This window comes from Rousettus aegyptiacus, unplaced genomic scaffold (genome assembly GCF_014176215.1).
Source record: "Rousettus aegyptiacus isolate mRouAeg1 unplaced genomic scaffold, mRouAeg1.p scaffold_m13_p_14, whole genome shotgun sequence".
NCBI classification, from domain to species: Eukaryota; Metazoa; Chordata; class Mammalia; order Chiroptera; family Pteropodidae; genus Rousettus; species Rousettus aegyptiacus.
In genome coordinates this window covers 13781873-13802379 of record NW_023416289.1, presented here as the reverse complement: position 1 = coordinate 13802379, position 20507 = coordinate 13781873, and the positions used below count along the sequence as shown (strand labels likewise).

Sequence of the window (20507 nt, the reverse complement as noted above, 5' to 3'; positions counted from 1 at the left end):
CCTCCCCCGTAGTCTCTGTTTATTCCCCAGCCTCGGTTCTGGTAGCTAGAGTGAAATCCGCTGCAGTGACTGATTCTGAGGGGACCCCGCTCCCAGGTCTGAGTCCACTTTGGCTACTTTGTCTTCCTCCTAGCCCACGGGCGCGGGGCTTGGGGGCGTGGCAAACCCTGGCCCCGCCCCCGCCGCTGGGCTGCTGGGGCCTGGTCGCCATGGCGACGGGCTGTACACTACCACTGCTTCCTAGGCTGCGGGTGCTGGCTGCCCGTCTGCTGGAGGGTCATGGCCTGCCCTAAGCCGCGGTGCTCCAGGTTCACGACCACGTCGAGGTAGGCGTGGGCCGGGCTGAGGGCGGAGAAGAGGGCTTGAGTACTACCAGAAAAAGAAATGGTACCTGATCTGGACCTCTGCACCTCCCTCCTCTGTACGTTGGTCTGGGGCTCCAGCTCCACAGTATCAGTTGTGTAGAAACAGTTAGAATTCCGGACGACTTGTTAGCCCAATGAGGACGTTACGTGTTAGCAAAAGGACAGGCACACTTCATCATTAGTAACAGCCAGCTCGTTTGTATGGAGTGTGTATTACGTGACAAGTGTTTTATATACCACTCTTAACCCTCACAACAACCTTATGAGGTAGTAATATTACCATTTTACCAATGAAGAAATAGAAGTCTAAAGAGATCATGTGTTTTACACATGTGGTGGGACTAGGATTTGAATCCAGTCGTGTGAGACTCATGAACCTGAGCTCTTAGATAAATTGCCTCTTCACCCACTGACTTATAATAAAGATGCTTGTCAAATTGCTGGCTAACTCTGTACAGACCAGGCACATCCCACAACCTCAGAGTAGCTCCTGCCTATATTCAGAGGTGTAGCCTCTGGGCACTGCAAAATATGATAACAAGCCAGGAAAACCACAAAGTATAAGGGTTGAAACAAAAATTTTGGATACTTTTCTAGCTTTGAGACCTCAGAGAAGGCCTTTAAAGCTCCAGGTTTCTGCTTCCATAGCTCAAACATGGAGATGATACAGCCCACATCACAAACATTGTTAGGAACATTTAGGTAGAGTATGTGATGCTGTCATCATAGCTCTCGCATATAATAGGCATTCAGTAAGTGTTGAAAGAATATAGATTTTCCCTTCTGCTCATTCTCAAAGCAAAAAAAAATTGATCTCACCTCAACTCTAATCCTTCAAGTTCTGCTGTCTTGACAGAGAAAGCCTACAAAAGTCAAAAAATTAAATGCCAATTTGATTATTTGATCCTGAGCTAAAATGAATCTACAAGAACCAGACAGCAGGCTTGAGAGAATGTCATTACTCAGCACAGGAATAATTTAGGAAATTGCAGCCATGTTTGAAAAGGACATGAAACAGACTCAGAAAGAGAATCCGCATCTATTTTATTTTATTTTATTAATTTATTTTTTATGGTGACATTGGTTAACGACTCCACTAAGTTTCAGCTGTGTGCTTTAACAATAAAGCATATATATATATTTACACTGTGTGTTCACCTCCCATAGTTAGATTTCTTTCTGTCACCATATATTTGACCCCACATCCATTTTAAGACAAAAGCAACAATGTAATTGTTGAGGCCGAATTCGATGGCAGTACAAAATGTCATTCATTCCTGTCCATATTCTTGATTCACCAGTATTTAATGATATACTTTCAATGACATACAATGATATACAGCTTCACTGCTTGCCTTAGAGGCACAATGTGGGGTGTCCTCCTCCAGCTCCCCTTTGAGCAGGGTCAGGATGATAAAGGATAGGCCAGACCTTAGCACTGTGGATATGTCAGGAAGACCCCCTAAAAGAGACCTTTGAGTTGTGCATTGCCCCGGGGCAGGTTTCTCCTTAGATAAGTCTGTAATCTCTACCAGGTGTTTTTAGAATTATTATTCGCCAGTCTGTTTTTTGACTGTTGTCTCCTTTGACATTCAGAACTAACGTCTGTTACCTTCTGATCTTTTTCACTTGGCAACTTCTCAAGATTTGTAGAGTTCCCCATAGTTTTCTTGTTTGCCTTGCCTTATTTGGTAGCTTCAACAGGAGCAAGAACAGAATTTGGAAAATTCTTGGTCTTGACAGAGAGTTATCAACCCCCACAGTGAGCAGAGGGGTTAACCTGCTGTTTCCTGTCTCAAACCCATGAATATCTGGGCAGAAACCCTTCCTTTTCCACACTGGGTGTTTATTCGACATGATTTGTTCACACTTGCTCTGTTTAGAGACAATAGAGGACCGGTGTTTGGGGTGTCACTGCTCTATGGATTAGGACTGAGAAACTCTGCAGGGCAGGTTTTCCCAGCTGAGTTCATGTTACTGCTCTCAACTCCCCTGGAGTTTGAGTAGTCCTAGTCACTTTTATAGACAAAGACAACCGTTCAGAGGTTATGCAGCCTGCTTAAGGTTACCAGCTAATAAGGGGAATGAAAACACAAGTCTATCTGGGAGCATAAACCCCACCCCCCACCATGGATTGCTGGAATTACTTCTTCCTCTTTTTCCACCTGTATCTGCCTACCCACATGCAGCCCTCCCTGCTGACCGCCAAAAAGCCTTCCTAGCTTGAGCAAGGATGGCTCTCCCAAGAGGCCTAGGAGTTAAAGACCTTCTGAGGGTCCACTTTTCTCCTACTGAGCTGTCAAAATTAACATTTGTGCAGCTCCTTGCAGTTTACAGGCTATTTTTGCATATCTCTTTTTCTCTTATTTAAACTTCACAGCAATTTTGTGAGATAGGAAAAGCAAGAATTATCTCCATTTCCTTTTTCCTTTTGAGGAAACTAGACTTACAGAGAGGTTAAATGACTTGCCCAAGGGGGGTCCTGTTGGAACCACACGTCAGCCCCCAGGCCCTATCAACCAGAAAGTGGAAGATTGAGACTCCCACCCTGGCTTCTTGTCCTATAACAAAAAGCCTTTGGTATTACACCCCCAGAGTGTGCCAGTCATGTACATGAAACTCTCTTCTCAGCCACAGCTGAATACTGAATGGAAATGTAGGCCCACAGAGTTCTCTGGGTTCATAATGAGGATATCCTGCCCTTCAGGAGTTGGCGAGACTCTGGTGATGAGAAGGTTTCTGGGAACATAGGAAAATAGTTTGGGCCCAGGGCCAAGAGATCGTTGGCAGCATCTCTGGGAATCTAGAGGCAGCACTAAGAAGACCCCAGAGCCTGGCTTTGAGGTCAGAGTAGGTAATGTCTTGTGGATCTGGGAAGGGTGGAAGTGCTCTCCCCATGCAAGGCTCTGTCACCCACCATTTTCTTTCCCTTCTCTCTGCAGAACACACCCGCAGTCTTTAGGAGTGATCACAGATGACCCGTTCCTCACAGAAACTGATAAAACGCAGAAACGCAAGCTTTCTCAGAAACGGAAGACTCAGGTTAGTGGCAATATCCTGTTGGAACCCCAAATGTCAGCCTCCATATCCTATCTGCTTCCCTCTCTGTAACCCAAAAGCACCACCCACCTGAAACATGCCTCACCAAATGGCTTGTCAGGAGAGTGTACACCAGGCTCTGGAATGGGAATGTGCATACTTGCCTTCCCAGACTCCTTGGCAGAGACTCAACCTGAACAATAGACATCTCTCCCCTGCAACTAAGCATTCTGGAGCGGACCTCGTTTCTTCATCTAGCCTGCCATGTATCAGGCACTGTGCTAGGTGCTAGGTGCTAGGTGCTAGGTGCTAGGATGGTCCCACCAGATCTTCTAGGGTCCTCCATGGCTGTGACTTTTTGCCTCGATGGCCCAAGTGTCAGATAGGATACTTGAGTGGCTGGCACAAGTGTTCCATAAATGCTTCAAGTAGGTGTGTGAAGGCAGGAGTAAAAAGGATGTTCCTACATTGCACTGTTGGCTTTGGGTTGAGAGCAGAGACTATTTACCAGCCTCAAGAGACCAAGTGCAGCCACGGCCACACAAGACCCGATGACTAGGGGCTCCCACACCCCGCCCCTTCTCCCTACTCGGTGGACCTGGGGCCTGGCGCTTTTGCTCCTTTTTTTCCTGAGCGGCGGCAGCTACGACGTTCTCAACCACCAGGGGGAGTCGTTTCTTTCTGCTGTCTCCCCCTATTCTCCCAGGCCGCCCTTTCCGTTTTCACCTGCAGGGGGAAGCAAAAAGCACGGAGCACCCTGGAACCCCTCCTCCTAGCTACCCGCTTACGGAGGCCTTCCGAGCTGTTAATAACCAGCTGGAGAAGCCATAAATGCCCAAGAATCAAAGTAGGGTGGCCATGTTTTCTCCCAGCAGAAATGACTGGCCTCTGAAAGTGTGAAAAATTTATTGATTCACCAGGGTTAAGTGCTTCTTTGAAAACGTCTCAGGCGTCTTTTACGGTTACTTTGCACTTTTATAAAAACCACATTAATTTTGATAGTATTTCAAAAAAAACTTTTTCTGGCTTGATTTTTGTTTGGCTTCTCTTATTTTTCCAGTTTGGCTATTTCTACTTTTATTTCTTGTTTTTTTTTTTTTTTTTTATTATTTAGAGTTTTTTTTCCCTTCAAGCAACCAGAGGCTTAAAGCTTTCTTTCTTAAAATAATAGTGAAAGGATTTTAAGCAATTAAATACCTATGAGTGCTTCTCTGATCATGTCCCAAACATTCTGAACATGTAATTTTAACATTGCTACAATGTTATATTTTTATTTTAAGTAACAAATGAGTCAGGAAAAATATGAATTTATTTTTAAATTTCTAAGTGGTCAAGTATTTTAGAGGTATATGTATATTGTCAATTCCTATTTTCATTGCATTATATCAGCAAATGCGAGTTACAGTTGACCCTTGAACAACATGGGTTTGAACTGCACGGGTCTACTTACATGTAGATTTTTTTCAATAAATATATTGGAAAATTTGGGGAATATTTGTGACAATTTGAAAAAACTCGCAAAACTTTGGTTTTCTAAACATTTTTTTCTCTAGCTTACTTTATTAAGAATACAGTATATAATACATATAACAAAAAAAAAGTGTTAATCGACTGTTATTGGTAAGGCTTCCAGTCAACAGTAGGCTATTAGTAGTTGACTTTTGAAGGAGTCAAACATTATATGTGGATTTTGGCTGTGTGGGGTTTGGTGGCCTTAACCCTCACATTGCTCAAAATCAACTGTATATAGTTTCTGGTTTTAAAATGTATTAAGACCTTATCTGTGGCCTATGGTTATTTTGTTTTGTATATATTAAAAGATCATTATTTCTACTTAATGCATGTTATAAATCTGTTCATCTGTCATTATCAATTATATTATTCTTGACACTAGTACCTTTTACCTTTTTCTATTTGATGTAGCTTATTGTGATAGGAGGGCTTTAAACTCCTTACTACAATTGTTTCATCTCTTTTGTTCTTCCCATATTTATGTTTTCAACAAATATTTGTTTATTCCCACTATGTTCCAGGCACTGGGGATACAGTGGTAAAGGAGACAGACATAGTCTCTGTTTTTTAGAGAAGATGGAAGTGTAATGATGGGAAAGTGTAGGCATTGGGCCTGGGAAAAGTAACAAGGAGAATCCCTGAGATCTTAAGAATGAGTAATCAGGATAGAGCATTCTTGACCCAAGAAGAGCACATGTCAATAATACACCCAATGAGTAAAGTTTTTGCTTTTATTTTGCCTTTCATCCATGCTAAACTGTTGTATTCCTTTATATATTAATTTCACAATGTTTGCTGAGTACTGTTTAAGATTGTGAAGAATGTTAAGTACGATACCATTGATTCTGTAGATACAGAGATAGATCAACCCAGGCCCCACAAGAGGCTGAAGTCCTCCCTGAAACCTAGAAACAAGGTTTAATATATACTTTCTAAAAATATTTAGGAAAAGAATGAGTGATCCCAAGATTAAGATGAAACATGTAGAATTAACAAAATGTAAAGAAGACCCCAAAAAGACAGTAGGATTTCCACACTTAGGAAAGTCAGGAGCCAGTTACTCTTAGTCTGGAAGGACTCCTATAACTTAGATACATGAGGCATAGGAGGTAGGCCTGGCCTCTCTATCCCACAAGAACCTGGAGGCTAGGCTCAGAGCCACAGAGGGGGCTTTAATATTAAATTCGGTATTGAATTCGATTCAATATTCTTTTAAATTTGAAAGTAGTTTATGTGCGCTGTAGAAAAATTTGAAAAATATATTGTTCTACACAAATAAGGACCCATGGGCCTATCATTAGAGAATAATAATTGCTGATAACCTTTTGAATATTTCCTCCATCTTTTCTGATCTTTCATTTTACTTGGTTGTGCTTTTTCCCTAACTGCAGGCCTTTAGGGCTATAGCATTATCATAGTTCCATGTTAAACCTCTTTGTAAACATTTCATGGCTGTATAACAATTTTACATTTTTAGGTACTTAGGAGTTTTCTAATTTTATCACAGTCATAAGGCTTTGAGGACCGCCCTTGTGTATAAAGCTGCTGCTCCACCTCTGTCCCACAATGCACCAGATGCCCCTGGCCTCGGCCTCCACCTCAGCTGGCTTGCTCTCCTTGGGCATTGGTCCCTCTTTATAGATCTTCAGAATTCCTGCTGTTTCCCCGAGGCGTTGGTGCTGCCCAGGCAGTCTCTGTATGCCCTAGCCCCACTCCCTACACACACCTTCTCCCAGAATAACCTCAGCTCCTCTCACACGCTCATTCAAGCTTTATTGCATATCACTGACATCATTATCTTCTTCAAAATCCCCAGCCATGCCTGACCCCCTCCATTTAGGGCCCCCCACCCTCCTGTAAACTCTACTGGCTTCAGTCACTACCTGCTGACTTGTGATTACCAGTTCACTTGTCACCCCAGTCCCATCATACCCCCAGTTTCCCTCATGTTCCTAGAACCCAGCGAACCCAGAAATGTTTGATGAACAAATGAATGACTAAATAGATGAACTCCAGAAGTAGGCTTTACTAGGTCAGAGGTCATTTTTTTCCTCCTATGTTTTGAGTATTTCATGAAAAGGTTAAAAAAACAAGCCCGTATATACTACTGTTTCCACGCCCTACCCCTGCTCAAAGTTCAGAATGAGATCCCACTGCTTTGGGACACTCCTCCCACCTCCCCCAGAGGGTGCAGCCGTCTCCTCCCAGGTTCCACAGCTCACCCTGCTGCATCTCTGCAGTCCTGTCTGTGTTAGTCAGCCTTGAGGCTGGGCCTGCCCTCCTCTACCTCTGTCTCTTTCGCTGGACTATGTTGTGAGGGCGTGGGCTGGTCCTGATCAGTACTATCTATTTTCATAGCACAGGTATCCAATACTCACTGACATACCTACAGAAGAGAATAGTTCACCTTTACTGAGTTCCTAGGAGGTACCTGAGTGTGTGTAAACCACTCTTTATGCTTTCTCTTTGCATCCTCACATCAATACAGTGCAATGAGACTATAGCCATCTCCATTTTACAGATGCAGAGACTAAGGCTCAGAGAAGTTAAGCCTGTGGTCACATAACTAATAAGGGAGAGCTGGGACTTAGCCTAAGCCCTCTCTAACTCTAGGGCCCACATTTGTAATTATGAACTATATTGAAATGTTGGGGGAAAAAATCACAAGTGGAGGGAGAAGGATGGAGAGAAGCAGCAGGAAGGGGAGCAATGTAACCCCACCTGTCCCTTCCTGCATCCCTATCAGTCCTCCATTGATGGCTACCTGTCCCCATGGCCCACATACACCAGTGGCCAGACCATTCTACATAATCGAAAGCCCTGTTTGGATGACTACCGGAGGCGATCAGGGTAAGCCAGGGTCAGCCCAATGGTGGATGGGCTACTACAGACCCCACATGGGGTCGAGGCAGACAGCACAAGGGTATGTGCTGCCCCAGACTGAGGGTGCAGGGGCCTCCTCAATGGGTGCCTATCACAACTTAGCCCACCATCCCCTGCAGTAGCTGGCAGCAGCAGACCCTGGGTACTACTAAGCCAAGGTATCTGGAGCAGCTAGAGAACTACCTACGTAAGGAGCTACTCCTGTTAGACCTGAGCACGGACTCTGCCCAAGAGCTGAAGCTGCAGGTCAGAGCCACAGAATTACTCTAGGTATGGGAGGGGGAAGAGGTGGGAGGAAGCCCTGCTCATCAGGACTGAGCACTTCAGACCTTCAGGAGAGACCAACCTCTCCCAGTTCTTTTGGGTTCTTCTTTCTGGTAAGAGAAATGTGTTCTTTGACAAAGCCAGTGAGTAGGAAAGCCTACCAGTATAGAACCCAAACTCCTGAGGCTTGAGTTTCCTCACCTGAGTCAGGTAGACTGGATGTGTCTCTAATTCCTTCAGCTCTGTGATCCCCAGTGCCCAGCTTTGGTCATCGGATATCAGTGAATAGAGCCTGGATCCTGGCAGTTGGGCAAGCAGTGTTCACCAGCCCAGCAGCGACAGCCCAAAGCTTCAGGAACTTAGCCCAGACACACAAAGAGAGAAATCTAGATGCAACCTGGATTCTGGTACATATAAGAGAATCACCAAATCCCTACTCAAACAGGGAAAATGGTGGGGAATCCCTCACTTCTGACTTAGTCACTGACAAAAGCATTTGCTAGGCCCTGAACAGGGCCTTATATATATATGACCTCACAAGCTGAAAGTACCTCACCAACAAGGAAGTAGAAACTTGGAGAAGGGATTCAGGTATGAAGCAGCGGAGCTAGGATTCAAACTCAGGCCTGTTCAGGAGCCTGTGCTCATTCCAGTACACGATGCTGCCTCCGAAACCTTCCTGTGTGTCCAAGTGAGACAGGAAACCACACCTCTGCTTGGAGGTCAGAATGTAAGGCTAGAACCTTCCATCTCCTCCTGCTCCCACAAGGCTTTAAAATGGGAGTGAGTGGGTGCTGGTGGGAGGCCAACTGAGGCACAGTGCATGGAGGCTAGTGGCCTGGAGAGCCAGAGAAGGGGCTTGGGTAGTGGCCTGGAGAGCCAGAGAGGTTGTCTGCCAGGCCTCAGAGACAGCACCAGGAAAAGCCTCTGGAGAACATCTGAGAGAGACAGAGCTACCTGCTCAGTTTCCTGGCCCTGAGAGACCCAGGTGGTGCCTAGCTTCATGCTAGAATACTTCTAAGCCAAACAAAGAAAAACTCAGGTCCTACTGAGGGTGGCAGCTATAGGCCAGGAGGTGACAGGTTCCCTTTTCCTCCCAGCCTTACAGAGAGATCTTTGAGTTCTTCATAGAGGACTTCAAAACATACAAGCCATTGCTATCTTCCATCAAGAATGCGTATGAGGTGATGCTGGGTAAGACTTCAGGCTCCCTGCCTGAGCCCAGGTTGAAAGGTGTGGAGAGGGTCCTACCTTGACCTTCTGGGGCTCTGCAGTAGGGCTGGGGCAGCTACTAACTGAGCCTTGAGTTCACCCAGCTCCGCTAAGCCTTTTTGCTTACACTGTCCTGCGATAGAGCACCTGAGGGCACCTGACCACCTCCTGTCCTTGGGAAGCATGGTGGGGCAGTATCTGTAGGAAATAGAGTACTTTTTCTGTTGAGACTGAGCCCGAAAGGGAGTGAGTACCTCTGGGAAGTGAGACAGTTCCCTGCAAGCAGGCTCAGCAGGTACTAGGCATGCTGCAGCTAGAGGACAAAGGTTGTAGGGGGAAAGGTCATAGGTGAGACCCCAGTCCTCATCTAGACTCTACCCTTGGTTTAAAAGGAGGTGCAGAGAACATTTGAGATCTTGCTCCCCAGCATATGTCATCAGTTTGGTTCAAATAAACTTAAAAAAAAAAAAATCAAGCACAGAAAGGCCTTAAGCAGAAGCTGTGCTTTGAACAAGGCATTAATAGACTCCTAGAGCTTGCAAGGGTCATAGCCACTCACTGCGACCCTACGATCAGTCTCCTGGCTGTTCCCCATGGCCCCAAAGGGACTCTCCCACTTGTCCCTGCTTAGCCCACCAGAGGGAGAAGATTCGGGCTCTGGAGCCCCTGAAGGCTAAGCTTGTCACTATGAATGAGGACTGCAATGAGAGGATCCTAGCCATGAGGGCTGAGGAGAGATCTGAAATCTCCATGCTGAAGAAAGAGAAGATGAATTTGCTAAAAATCATTGACAAAAAGAATGAGGAGAAGATCTCATTGCAGAGCGAGGTAAATGGAATACAGTGACCAGCTCCCTAAATCCCTGCCACCCTCACCCCAAGGGTGACCTGAGGCCTTGGGTACTGAGGTGACCTCCTAACCCCCTCCACCCTCTACCTGGAATGACAGACTGAGCCGCCACCTCCCCAGAGCCCCTGCTACCTCCATGTTCTGCCCTCCTCCTTGGCTCAGCACTAGTTCTGTGTGGCTCCAGATGCCAGCAGAGTCCTGCTCCTTGGCTGCCAGAGCTCCACCACAGGATGCACTGTTACTCTGCTGGATTCTCAGGAATGGCCGGTCTCCCTCTTCTTCTACCTTTCTTGTTCCTAGGCCCTGATGAGGCCACCCAGCACACATCCCATCCCCTGTGGGGACTAGCTACATACAGGGATCCAAAGGCAGCCCATAACCATGCAGCCACCTTCCCAACAGGTGACCAAACTAAGAAAGACCTTGGCTGAGGAGTACCTACGCTACCTCAGTGAGCGAGATGCCCGCAAGATCCTCATTGCGGACCTGAATGAGCTACGGTACCAGCGAGAAGACATGTCACTAGCCCAGTCCCCAGGTAAGCCTAAGGGAGGTTTCTCACTCTGATGAGGTGCTGGAGAGGTGTCTGGCTCCCACCACCCAACCCCATTCATTCAGCTCTCCTAATATCTGCTCATTCAGTGCCCATTCATGATGGGAGATGTCTCTGCTGCCACCTGGGTCTGTGGCTCTTCTGAGCTGGACTGAGAATCACAGACTCGTTGTTTAAGTAGGAACAACTGCTGGCAGCTGAGACAGCCTAGACTCCCTTAGGGCAGGACAAGCCTGGTACCCCTTGTCTTGGGATTCTCTATTTAACCCCTCAGCCCTAGGCTGGTAGCACTGTGGGAAAGACCCAGGGGTTCCCAAGGAGGGAGAGCAGGACTTGGGAATGCCCCAAGGGACACTCTAACCCTGCCCTGGACTACAGGCACGAGTCAGGTGACACAAGTTGGTGGGACCCCTGGCAGGTATCTGGGGGGAAGACCCCATGAAGTTAACAGTGGCTCTGAAGATGACCCGGCAAGACCTGACCCGTACGCAGATGGAACTCAACACCATGAAGGCCAACTTTGGTGATGTGGTGCCCAGGAGGGACTTTGAAATGCAAGAGAAGACCAACAAGGATTTGCAGGAGCAGGTGCTGGTGGGCAGGCAGGCCAGGCAGGGTAGGGCAGGGTTGTGCATTTAGGTAGCAAGGACCAATCACTTTGTCCACAGCTGGACAGTCTGAGAGATGACTACAGAGAAGTCTGTAAGGAGCATGATATGCTGCTGCAGTTGCACATGAGCACGCTGAAGGAGCGGGACCAGTATCATTCTGAGCTACAGGAGATCCAGCGCACCTCCACACCACGGCCTGACTGGAGCAAATGTGAAGGTAATGATGGCTCTTGGGGCCCCAGGGACTGCTCAAGTATGTGGTTCTGACTCTAGCTCCCACTCTCTACTTGCAGATGTGGTGGCTGGGGGCCCAGATCGCTGGCAAATGCTGGCCGAGGGCAAGAACAGCGACCAGCTGGTGGATGTGCTCCTGGAGGAGATTGGTGTGGGCCTGCTACAGGAGAAAGACTTCTTCCCTGGTCTGGTAGGGGAGTTCGTAGGCCTGGGAGGATTGAGGCCAGAGTCAAAAGGGCCTGGTTTTGCTGCTGAGACTTAAGGTTCTTGGGGAACCACCTGGGGCTCTGCCCTTCTTGAGAGTGGGGCCACAGATAAGCCCAGTAACGAGCTGACACTTTCCCTTCCAGGGCTATGAAGAATCCATCCCCCCTTTCCTTCGGTTTGAAGGTGTTGTGGAGAACAAGAAGCCAACCAAGAAGGATGTCATAAACCTCCTCAAGGATGCCTGGAAGGAACGTCTCGCTGAGGAGCAGGTCAGATCTCAGCAGCCATTACAGCCTGGGGTGGCCTCCAGAATCCTCAAGGGAGTTCCCTCAAAGTGCTAGTGAGCAAGGAAGAGGGCTGACCGACCATGGAGCAGCTGACCAAGTAGTCTTCCCCTATCCTACAGAAAGAGAAGTTCCAAGATTTCTTTCTCAATTTCCTGGAGCGTCGTTTTGGGCCTGCTGATACCATGGCCTGGGCTTACACCATTTTTGAAAATATTAAGCTCTTCCGCTCCAATGAGGTCATGAGTCAGTTCTATGCAGTCTTGATGGGAAAGGTGAGCTTGGGTCTGGCCCTCCACCCTTTGTCCTCAGCATAGGCCAGCTCTGTCCCCACCACTCCAAGAAGCAGCAAGGTAGTCAGTACTTCCCTCCCTGCAGTGGAACGAAAGTGTGTACATCAAGCAGAAGGAAACAGTAACACAGCTGCTGAAGGAGATGACAAATGTTGACAGTCAGAACGAGGGGCTACTAACCATGGAGCAGTTAAGGTGAGAGGCCGGCCGGGTACCTCAAACTCCTGTTCAACATTTCTTCTGGCCAGGCTCCCAGGTGTGCCGGGGAAAGGGAAGCCTAGTGGGAAGGGCCACAGCCTCAATGCTGGCTGCCTTTTTGAGTACCAAAAAGGCAAAGGGGTGTAGGAAGATGGGTAGGCAGGTCTCAGCCAGGCCTCTGTGTCTCCCCACAGCACTGTCCTCAAGAGTACCTTTCCCTTAAAGAAGGAAGAGAAAATTCAAGAGCTAATGGAGGCAGGGGGCTGGCATCCCAACAGCAGCAATGCAGACTTGCTCGACTACCGCTCGTTGTTTCTGGAGGTGTGTCAGAGGCCTAGGAACTTTCCCAGCCCTGCTTAGCCTTGTCAGACCCTAGCCCATGTGCACTTACCCTATCTTATGGCCTGTCTCAGGATGAGGAGGGCCAGAGTAGGCCTTTTGTGCAACAGCTGTGGGAACAGTACTTGGATGAAAAGGATGATTACTTAAAGGAACTAAAGCAGGAGCTGGGCCTTGAACTGTGAGTGACCCTGGGGCCCTCAGGTCCACTTAACCATAGGCGAGTCCCACAGGTTGGGCCACAGGGTAACATTTCAAGCCTCTGGGTCTCTCTGTGTATTGAGTTTGCTGCTGGGCACTATATACTGCTCCTCAAGTCTGCCAGAAGGCATCTTGGGGTCTGGGGTGGGGGGCAGTCAAGGCCTGCCTATCTCTCTCTTTTCTTTTGGGGCAGCCGTGAAAAGGTGACCTTACCCAAGGTACGTGAGGCCCTGATGACTATAGATCCCAAACTGGACAAGCAGACCCTGAACAGCTATTTGAGCCAGGCCTTCCAGCTCCCTGTGACAGAACTGCCAGAGGAGCCTGAGGAAAAGACAGAGAACATTATAATACAGCTCCAGACTGTCCTGGAACGGCTTCAGATGGCTGACGTCAGGCGCATGGGGCCTCGAGAGCAGGAGCCTGTAAGCTAGAGCCACTGTGGGAAGCAAACCCTTGACTTTTAGTATAAAATTGTTTGTCTGAGTCCATGCAATTCTCCCGATTATCCAAAGGAGGGGGCTGGTCCCTGCCTGGCTGGCCCCAGGACATGTACCGAAATACAGCATATTCTGTTTGTGACACTTTATTGATGATGGGGGTGGGGAGGAGAACTGAAAGAATATGTGGGGCCAAGGGGCTACAGGTGAGGACAGGGCAGTTGTCAAGGGCTGACCACTACTGGGCAGGGAAGACAGAGTTGCCACTAAATGCACAAGGGATTAGCAGCTGCCGGTACTCTAGGGGCAGGTGCCGCTCCACAAGCACATGCAGGGAGACTTGATCAGTGACCAGGCCCTGCCTGCAGAAGATGACAGAGATACAGAATCAGTGCCAGCATTCCCACACCAGGAACCTCCCTACTTCCACCCACTAACCGTCGCATCAGCAGCTCCAGGTCCTCTAGCTTCACAGTCTTGCGGCCAGCATGAGCAGCAAATACCTCCAGGTCATCACACAGATGTTGGAAATATTTGTCCAGGCTGCCAAGAAGGTTGGAGTAGAATAGACTGAACAAACTGTTCATCATCTGAGAGGCTCCTCTCCCTGAGGATCCAGGACTCACCACTTCTCCACCATCTCAACAGCCTTCTTCTCCATGGACATCTTAGCATGGAAGCTGAAGAGCTTAGCATAGTGGCTCAGTCCAGTTTTATAGGGATCTTGACGGAGTCTGGGGCCAGCAGTTCGGGCCCTGGGAGGAAGCCTAGCTGATAGAGGCTCCAGAGGCTCTGAAGATAAACTAGGGGCAGGAATGGACAGAGTTAGCTGAACTGCTACTCGAAAAGGCTCCTAATCAAAGATAAGTCTTGCTGGCTCCTGTCAGGACTGGGGCCCTTGTGCTCCTTGGCTAGTCTGGACCAACAGCTCTAACGATCTGCTGGAGTCAGTGGGGACAAGGGGCCATGTAGAGGCCTGGTCTTTCCCTGGGACCTTGATCCTCCACAGTCTGGACCCAATGTCCCAGTCTAGCCTCATCATACAAACTGGTATTTGCTTAGGCCCATGACCCTCAGACCTCAGCATGGACATTCCCTCCCCTCAGCCTATTGCTGACTGTCTGATTCTGCTAATCCTCCTCCAGGAAGCATTCTCTGACTACATACTGACCTATTTCACTTTCCCCTACCCAGGTTCCTCTAAGCCCCTGGCAGCAGGTACCAGAATGACAGATATGCTCTTAGTGAGCCACACCCAGCCCACCTAAGGATGCTCTGCTGGATAATGATCTGCATACCTGTAGGAAGAGGGATACGCTTGTGGTGCCCAATGCCAACCTGTGGTGCTTGCCCCCTGCCCAAAAGGCCCATATGGAATAGGGTTATGGGACCTTACATTGCAGTGCTCGCAGGTGGAGCTGGCTCAAGAAAATGAAGTTGCCTCGCCTGAGGAAACTCTGGCGTGCTGCAGGCCAACTCTGGACTTGCTGCAGAGAAAGGGGAGGGTTAAGGGGGCTCAGGCCTAACCATCTCGCACAACCCTGAAGGCCTATAGCTTCTTTGTCCTGTTCATTGAGGGCCCCATTTAGCTCCAGCCAGCCAAGCAAGGGGTCCCTCTGAGTCTCCCTGGCCCAACACTACCTGTGCTCAGCAACAAAACCCATGTAAGGCCCTCCTCCAAGGCCAGAGACTGAACATAGCCATCACTTCCCATTCACCCCTCATCCCTGCACTGGGCCCCTTACCTGCCCTACTAGAGGTGTCCTTATCCCCTGAAGATCCTTCTGGTTCCTTGGCCTCAATAGTCCCCCGGGATCCCTCTGATATTTTCACTTCTGTGTGTCTCTCAGGCTCTTCTGCACTGAGAGATCCTTGTGCCACTGCTGCCTCCTTCATTTTGCTCATGCTCAAGCATTCCTCCATCATTTCCTCTACCTCCTCACCAACTCTACCCTGTAAGGGCTCTACTCCGTCTTCTCCAGAGATATTATTGCTGGTGTCTAGGAAACCCATAGCAAGAGCATCAACCTCCTTTGCCTTTCCTGCCAGAAGCTGGGCTGGTGTCCCAGGACCTGAATCAAGGGGAGAATATAGGCTAGAAAAGCAGTAGATCAAGGCTGTAGCTCTGAGATTGGGTAAAGATGGAGTAGTAAAACCCAGCCTAGTCCATTAAGAGGCCAGAGGCAGCCCCAGCGTACTGGTTTGGAGTCTCCTGGCCCAATACTGACTCTGCTCTTGGATGGAGGAAGGACCAACAGCCAGGATACTCTGGGGAAACACAAATGGACCTTCCAACTATTGCCCAAACTTAGCTTGGCTCCAGACCACTTTCCCTACATACTCACTGTTGTTCCGCAGCCCAGGCCCACTGCGACATGTCCTCCGACTGACAGCCCTCTCAGCAGAGAGAGAGGGGCGGGGCAGGGAGTGGTGCACACTGGGGGAATGGCCAATAAAAGGCTGGGAGAAAGGCTGGGTGTCCTCCAATGCGGTGTTTGTTGGTAAGGTAGCAACAGGGGTTCTGAGGCTATCACCTGGAGATCAAGAACCAGATGGCACTCAGTATATTCCAGGCCTACTTGCTGCTACCCAGTCACTAGGGCCTGGCCAGGGGGTCCCATGAATCCGCCCCAAGTGGCTTTCAGAAAGAGAAGGCTACCTTATGTCCCTTCCATAGCTCGCTCTGCTCACCTTCCTGCTCCTTGGCCTGCCATTCCTAGGCTCCAAAGCTTACCCCACCCAAAATGTTCATCATGCCTCTACTCTCTATGTCTCACTCTGCTTCCTCTACCTGGAACCCTCCTCTTACCCTAGTGAACGTAACTTGTCTTCCTGAATCAGGTTCCCAGATCAGCTCTGACTGGCTAGCTGTTCCTGAAACTTGGCCCCTTTCAACTCCCAACATGCTCCAGCCACCCTTTCCTACTCCCAGCTTGTAGCTCCTCAAGGATATGAGTCCTGGAAGACCCTGAGAGACTGTCCCACCAAGACAAGAGTACCTTATGGAAAGAAAACAGAAATTCCTTACAGACCAACTGGCCAGGCTTGCTCACTGTTCTTGTGTGTGTTGACTGGACTCACACAGCACCTACTATCTGTCATGGAGAAAAGCTTTCCCCACAGGCTGCAAGAGGGAAATCCCAACCTTACCTGGAGCAGCCGAGGCCACAGAAGTATCTTGCAGATCCTTTAAAAATATACCCACATCTACAGCTCGGCGTGTAGGAGGTCTGCGGGCCAAACCAGGCCTCTTCACTGATTGTGGGTGGAAAGGTGTGGCAAAGGTCAGGTTGAGGGAGCTGGTAGGACGAAAGCACAGAGGAAAGTCAGCTACCTGAGGCCCAGCTCCCCTCATCTCCTGATTTCTCCATTTGCCCTGGTGCTCTCATTTCTTAGAACACAACCACCACGCTGTGAGGCTAAAACTGGCAGTGAGCAGTATGGCAAGAATCTATTCTGGTCGTTCCCCAAGGCTCTCCTCCAACAACCCCCAGAACAGACAACAGCACCTGGTGAGGGAGGAGGCATCGGCTTTCTCATGAAGCTCTGCAAGAGGACATAAAAAGAAGAAACCATGATGTTACCCAGACTCATGATAGCCCTCTCTCAGGCCTCCTCAGTCTCTACAGAGGACAGGAGAAGGTGGTCATAGGGATTGTCCAGGGCCTCACCTTGGGAGAGAGGCAGCCCCTGGTCCATTCCTTGCTGAAACACTGACAATCTCAGCCTCTGCTTCCTCCTGCCTGGAGCCAGCAGATCTGGAGCCAGGGTTGTGGGGGGTTCGAGCTCAGGAAGTTGCAGCTCCAGGCTATAAAGATGGAGCTTAGATAGGCCAGGAAGCCCAAATATGGCTTTGGGGGCCCCCCAAGAGGTTCTAAGACTAGAGCTGTCTAACAGCCCAGCCCCAGAGGGCAATTCATTGTGTACCTGCCCGGACTGCTTTCCCAGCTAGAGGGCTGGACCACCTGTGGTGCTGGCACTGGCATCACCTCTGGCTCTGGCATGACCATGGAAGATTCTGGGGCTATAGAAATACAAGGAGAAGGTGCGGCTGGCAGGGCAAAGTGCCCTGAATGAGGGATACTATGGGACTGGGGCCTAACTGACCAGAAGGCCAGTACTCACCAGTTAGTAGGATGTTCTCCAGCAGAGTCCGGGGGGTCTGTTCCTTCAGGTGTCCACTGGTTTGAATGTGGGCCAATCTGCCAATAGACTTTGAGGGAAAGCACCAAGCAAACAGTCTGTCCCTTAGCCTTGAGATTCCCTCAAGATGAGCTCCAGAGCAGAGCTAGACCTCAGGGCCCTCACCCTGAAGGCAGCCAGAGCCCTGTAGTGATCAGTGGGCCGGGCACTTACCCTGGCTCTATGGGAATGCTGCCGGGAAGTTGTCTTCGTTTGGCTCCTCAGCCTCATAGAGAAAGGTGTTTCAAGCTGGGTTCTCTGGGCACTGTATAAAGACAAGTGGTTCTGAGAACTATGTAGGGAGGAGGAACTAGTGGATGCAGAGACATGCCTTCATCAGGAATCTTGGTCTGAAGTTTTTTTCCGTCAGGGCCAGGGACTCAGAAAACACTTGTCCCTCCCATAGCCCCTATTTCCAGTTCTATGTCACTAGGGTTGTGAATGAAAGGGAGCTAAAGGGTATGGGAAGAGAGAGAATATGATGACCCAGTCAGAGAGAGGGGCTGAGAAAGGCTTCCCAAATGTGACTTGGGCATAAGTAAGGGTTAACCACACAGAGGAGAAGAGCAATTAAAAGAGTATCCATTCCAGCCATTAAAGTAACAATCCAAGAAAGACATTTAAATATTTTAAACTGTTTAAGTACTTGTTGAGATATGACAGCAACCTCCACATGGGTTACTCTATCCCTAGTCCCTTCAGTCCAATCCCTTTCAGATTTCAGAACCACATAAATGTTCCCATGGCACAGCTCCCATTTCATCAACATAGGTCTAAAACCTGTAACGAATGGCTTCTCATTGCTTATAAAGGAACTGCACTGCCCCAGTCTGGCAGATGCCAACTCCCACACCCTCTGCTCCATGAGCTCACCACAGCCCTCACCTGCTGACACATCCACCCAGTTAGGCCAAATCCCTGTTCCCTAGCAAAGCATCTTTCCAGTTCTTGCCTCTCAACTACTGCCCAGGCCTTGCTCTCCAGCTCCTTTCCCATCTTCCAGCTGGGAGTTACAGGGGCAGTAGGACTGAATGCAGAGAGAGGTGGGACCACCTGGGAGACAGTTCTGGGCAGAAGCCTTGACACACTCTGGGCTGATTTGGGGGAAAGTGGCCTAGAGAACAGAGCAGAAGGCAGTATTCTGAGCGTCCATCCTTCACCTCCAGAGGTGGATCCTCCAAAACGAGGTCCCGAGGCCTGGTGGACCGGAGTCTAGGGAGCACAAAGAGCTGACTGAAGCCAACTAGAGAAGTGGAACCAGTTCTCAGAGCCCTGCACTCTGCAACTCTCTGAGACTTAGTTTCCTTCTCCAAACAGGGTCGGCGCTGGATCCTACAACGACCCCACCCCAAGTCCCTCCGGTTGCTCAAGTGCTGGGGCAGCGCCCTCACATACCCAGCCCGAGTACTTCGGGGTCGCCGCGGGGTGCGTGGGCACTCTGTATCCAGCACGCGCCGCAGTAGCGTGCGCGTTGTTGGCTCGTTGTCGGAGCTGTAGCTGTCTGCCATAGTCTTAGCCGTCCGCCTCTCAACTAACTGCTGGGATAGCCACGGCTGCCGCCTTCCCGCCGCTGCATTTAAGCTAGCTCTCGCGAGGCTGCCGCACAGCCCCACGGGAATTGAAGTTCTAGCCCTACCGCTGAGTGGCGCAGGGCGTGTACAACGGTGATTGCAAACTTTGTATTTGGAGACTGTTTTACCTAAGAGTAAGCCTGGGCAAATGTGTGTATCCAGTCGAAGCTTGGTTTCCTCATCTGTAAGTTGAGGACGATAGCCACCTAAGAAGGGGTTTGTAATGATTCAGTGAAATGATGTTTAACTCAGGGTCTGACACAGTAAGTCAGGCCATCAATAAATAGTGGTCACTATTATTAGAATGTCTCTCATTTCCGAACATTCACTTCCCATCTCCCTCTCCGAAGGTGAAGAGAGATACTTAAGCTAGGAAAAAAATAATTTTATCCTATGTGAGATTTGGTCAGATTTGCATTTGCAAAGACCACTCGGTAGGCTCAGTATCTATCAGAAGAGATAAGTTTGCATACTCTGAGCCTAGTGTTTGTGACCCAGAAGAAGTGTTATGATCTCCAAACGTGCAATTTTCAGATGAATTCCGGGTCTCAAAAGTTTTGTTAATGCTGGAGACTTCTATCACCATATTTTTCACTGATTGACAGACCCTACCCCCTTTCTTAAGTTTTCATGGAAACTGAATTAGAACTTGAGTTTCCCATGTTGTTTCTTTTTTTGCTCCAAGATCGGGAGTAAAGTAGCAGATACTCAAACAGACATGGACATATTTGTGTTTGTGTTAAAAAAAAAATAAAGCAAATGACTAAAAAGATTCTTCTCAAAATAAGAGCACTGCAGAGGAAAAATATCAATCTTCCTTATCATTTAGAGCTGACCTGGGGTGGGGGAAGAAGGGGAGGTAGAAGAGGTAAAAGGGGTCAAATATAGGGTTAAGGGGAGAATGAAGTGGGTAAAAGGGATCAAATATATGGTAGTAGAAGGAAACTGGATTCTGGGTGGTAAACACAATAGAATATACAGATGTCAAATGATAATGTACGCCTGAAAATTCTAATTGTATTAACCAATGTTACCCCAATAAACTTAATTTCAAAAACAACAACAACAACAGAGCTGACCTCTGTTATCTGACTGAATTTGTTAGCTCTTTGCAAGCACATTTCCATGGTCCCCTAAGGGCAATATTTACTTATTTCTTATTTATTTATTTGTTTGTTTTAAAGCCTGGAACTGGATAATATGGAAAACAAAAACTTTCCAAATGAACTTACTTTTGCATGGTATTATTATATGTATTTTCATAGTCGAT

At 48.5% G+C, this 20507-nt stretch overlaps 2 protein-coding genes across 3 annotated transcripts; one reads left to right on the top strand and one right to left on the bottom strand.

Moving 5' to 3' along the window:
• Positions 1-43: 43 nt before the first annotated feature.
• TSNAXIP1 (translin associated factor X interacting protein 1) lies at positions 44-14883 on the top strand. Of its 2 annotated transcripts, XM_036231462.1 has the most exons (17): positions 44-326; positions 3308-3407; positions 7663-7766; positions 7919-8045; positions 9164-9257; positions 9907-10103; positions 10527-10662; positions 11096-11265; positions 11346-11505; positions 11582-11712; positions 11873-11998; positions 12136-12288; positions 12392-12501; positions 12699-12825; positions 12918-13024; positions 13238-13469; positions 14679-14883. In XM_036231462.1, exons 1-17 carry the CDS (start codon positions 280-282, stop codon positions 14712-14714), a joined length of 2157 nt encoding a protein of 718 aa, XP_036087355.1. In that variant the 5' UTR covers positions 44-279; the 3' UTR covers positions 14715-14883. The 2 variants fall into 2 exon arrangements, with proteins under 2 accessions (XP_036087355.1, XP_016019512.2); XM_016164026.2 differs by lacking the exon at positions 14679-14883 and having other exon boundaries at positions 13238-13626.
• Positions 13615-19245, bottom strand: CENPT (centromere protein T). Its single transcript, XM_016164084.2, has 13 exons — positions 19062-19245; positions 17841-17931; positions 17610-17697; positions 17412-17508; positions 17156-17292; positions 16994-17030; positions 16635-16783; positions 15830-16018; positions 15230-15556; positions 14881-14971; positions 14111-14287; positions 13923-14027; positions 13615-13846 (listed from the first exon to the last, which is right to left on the bottom strand). Exons 1-13 carry the CDS (start codon positions 19172-19174, stop codon positions 13723-13725), a joined length of 1725 nt encoding a protein of 574 aa, XP_016019570.1. The 5' UTR covers positions 19175-19245; the 3' UTR covers positions 13615-13722.
• Positions 19246-20507: the final 1262 nt, after the last annotated feature.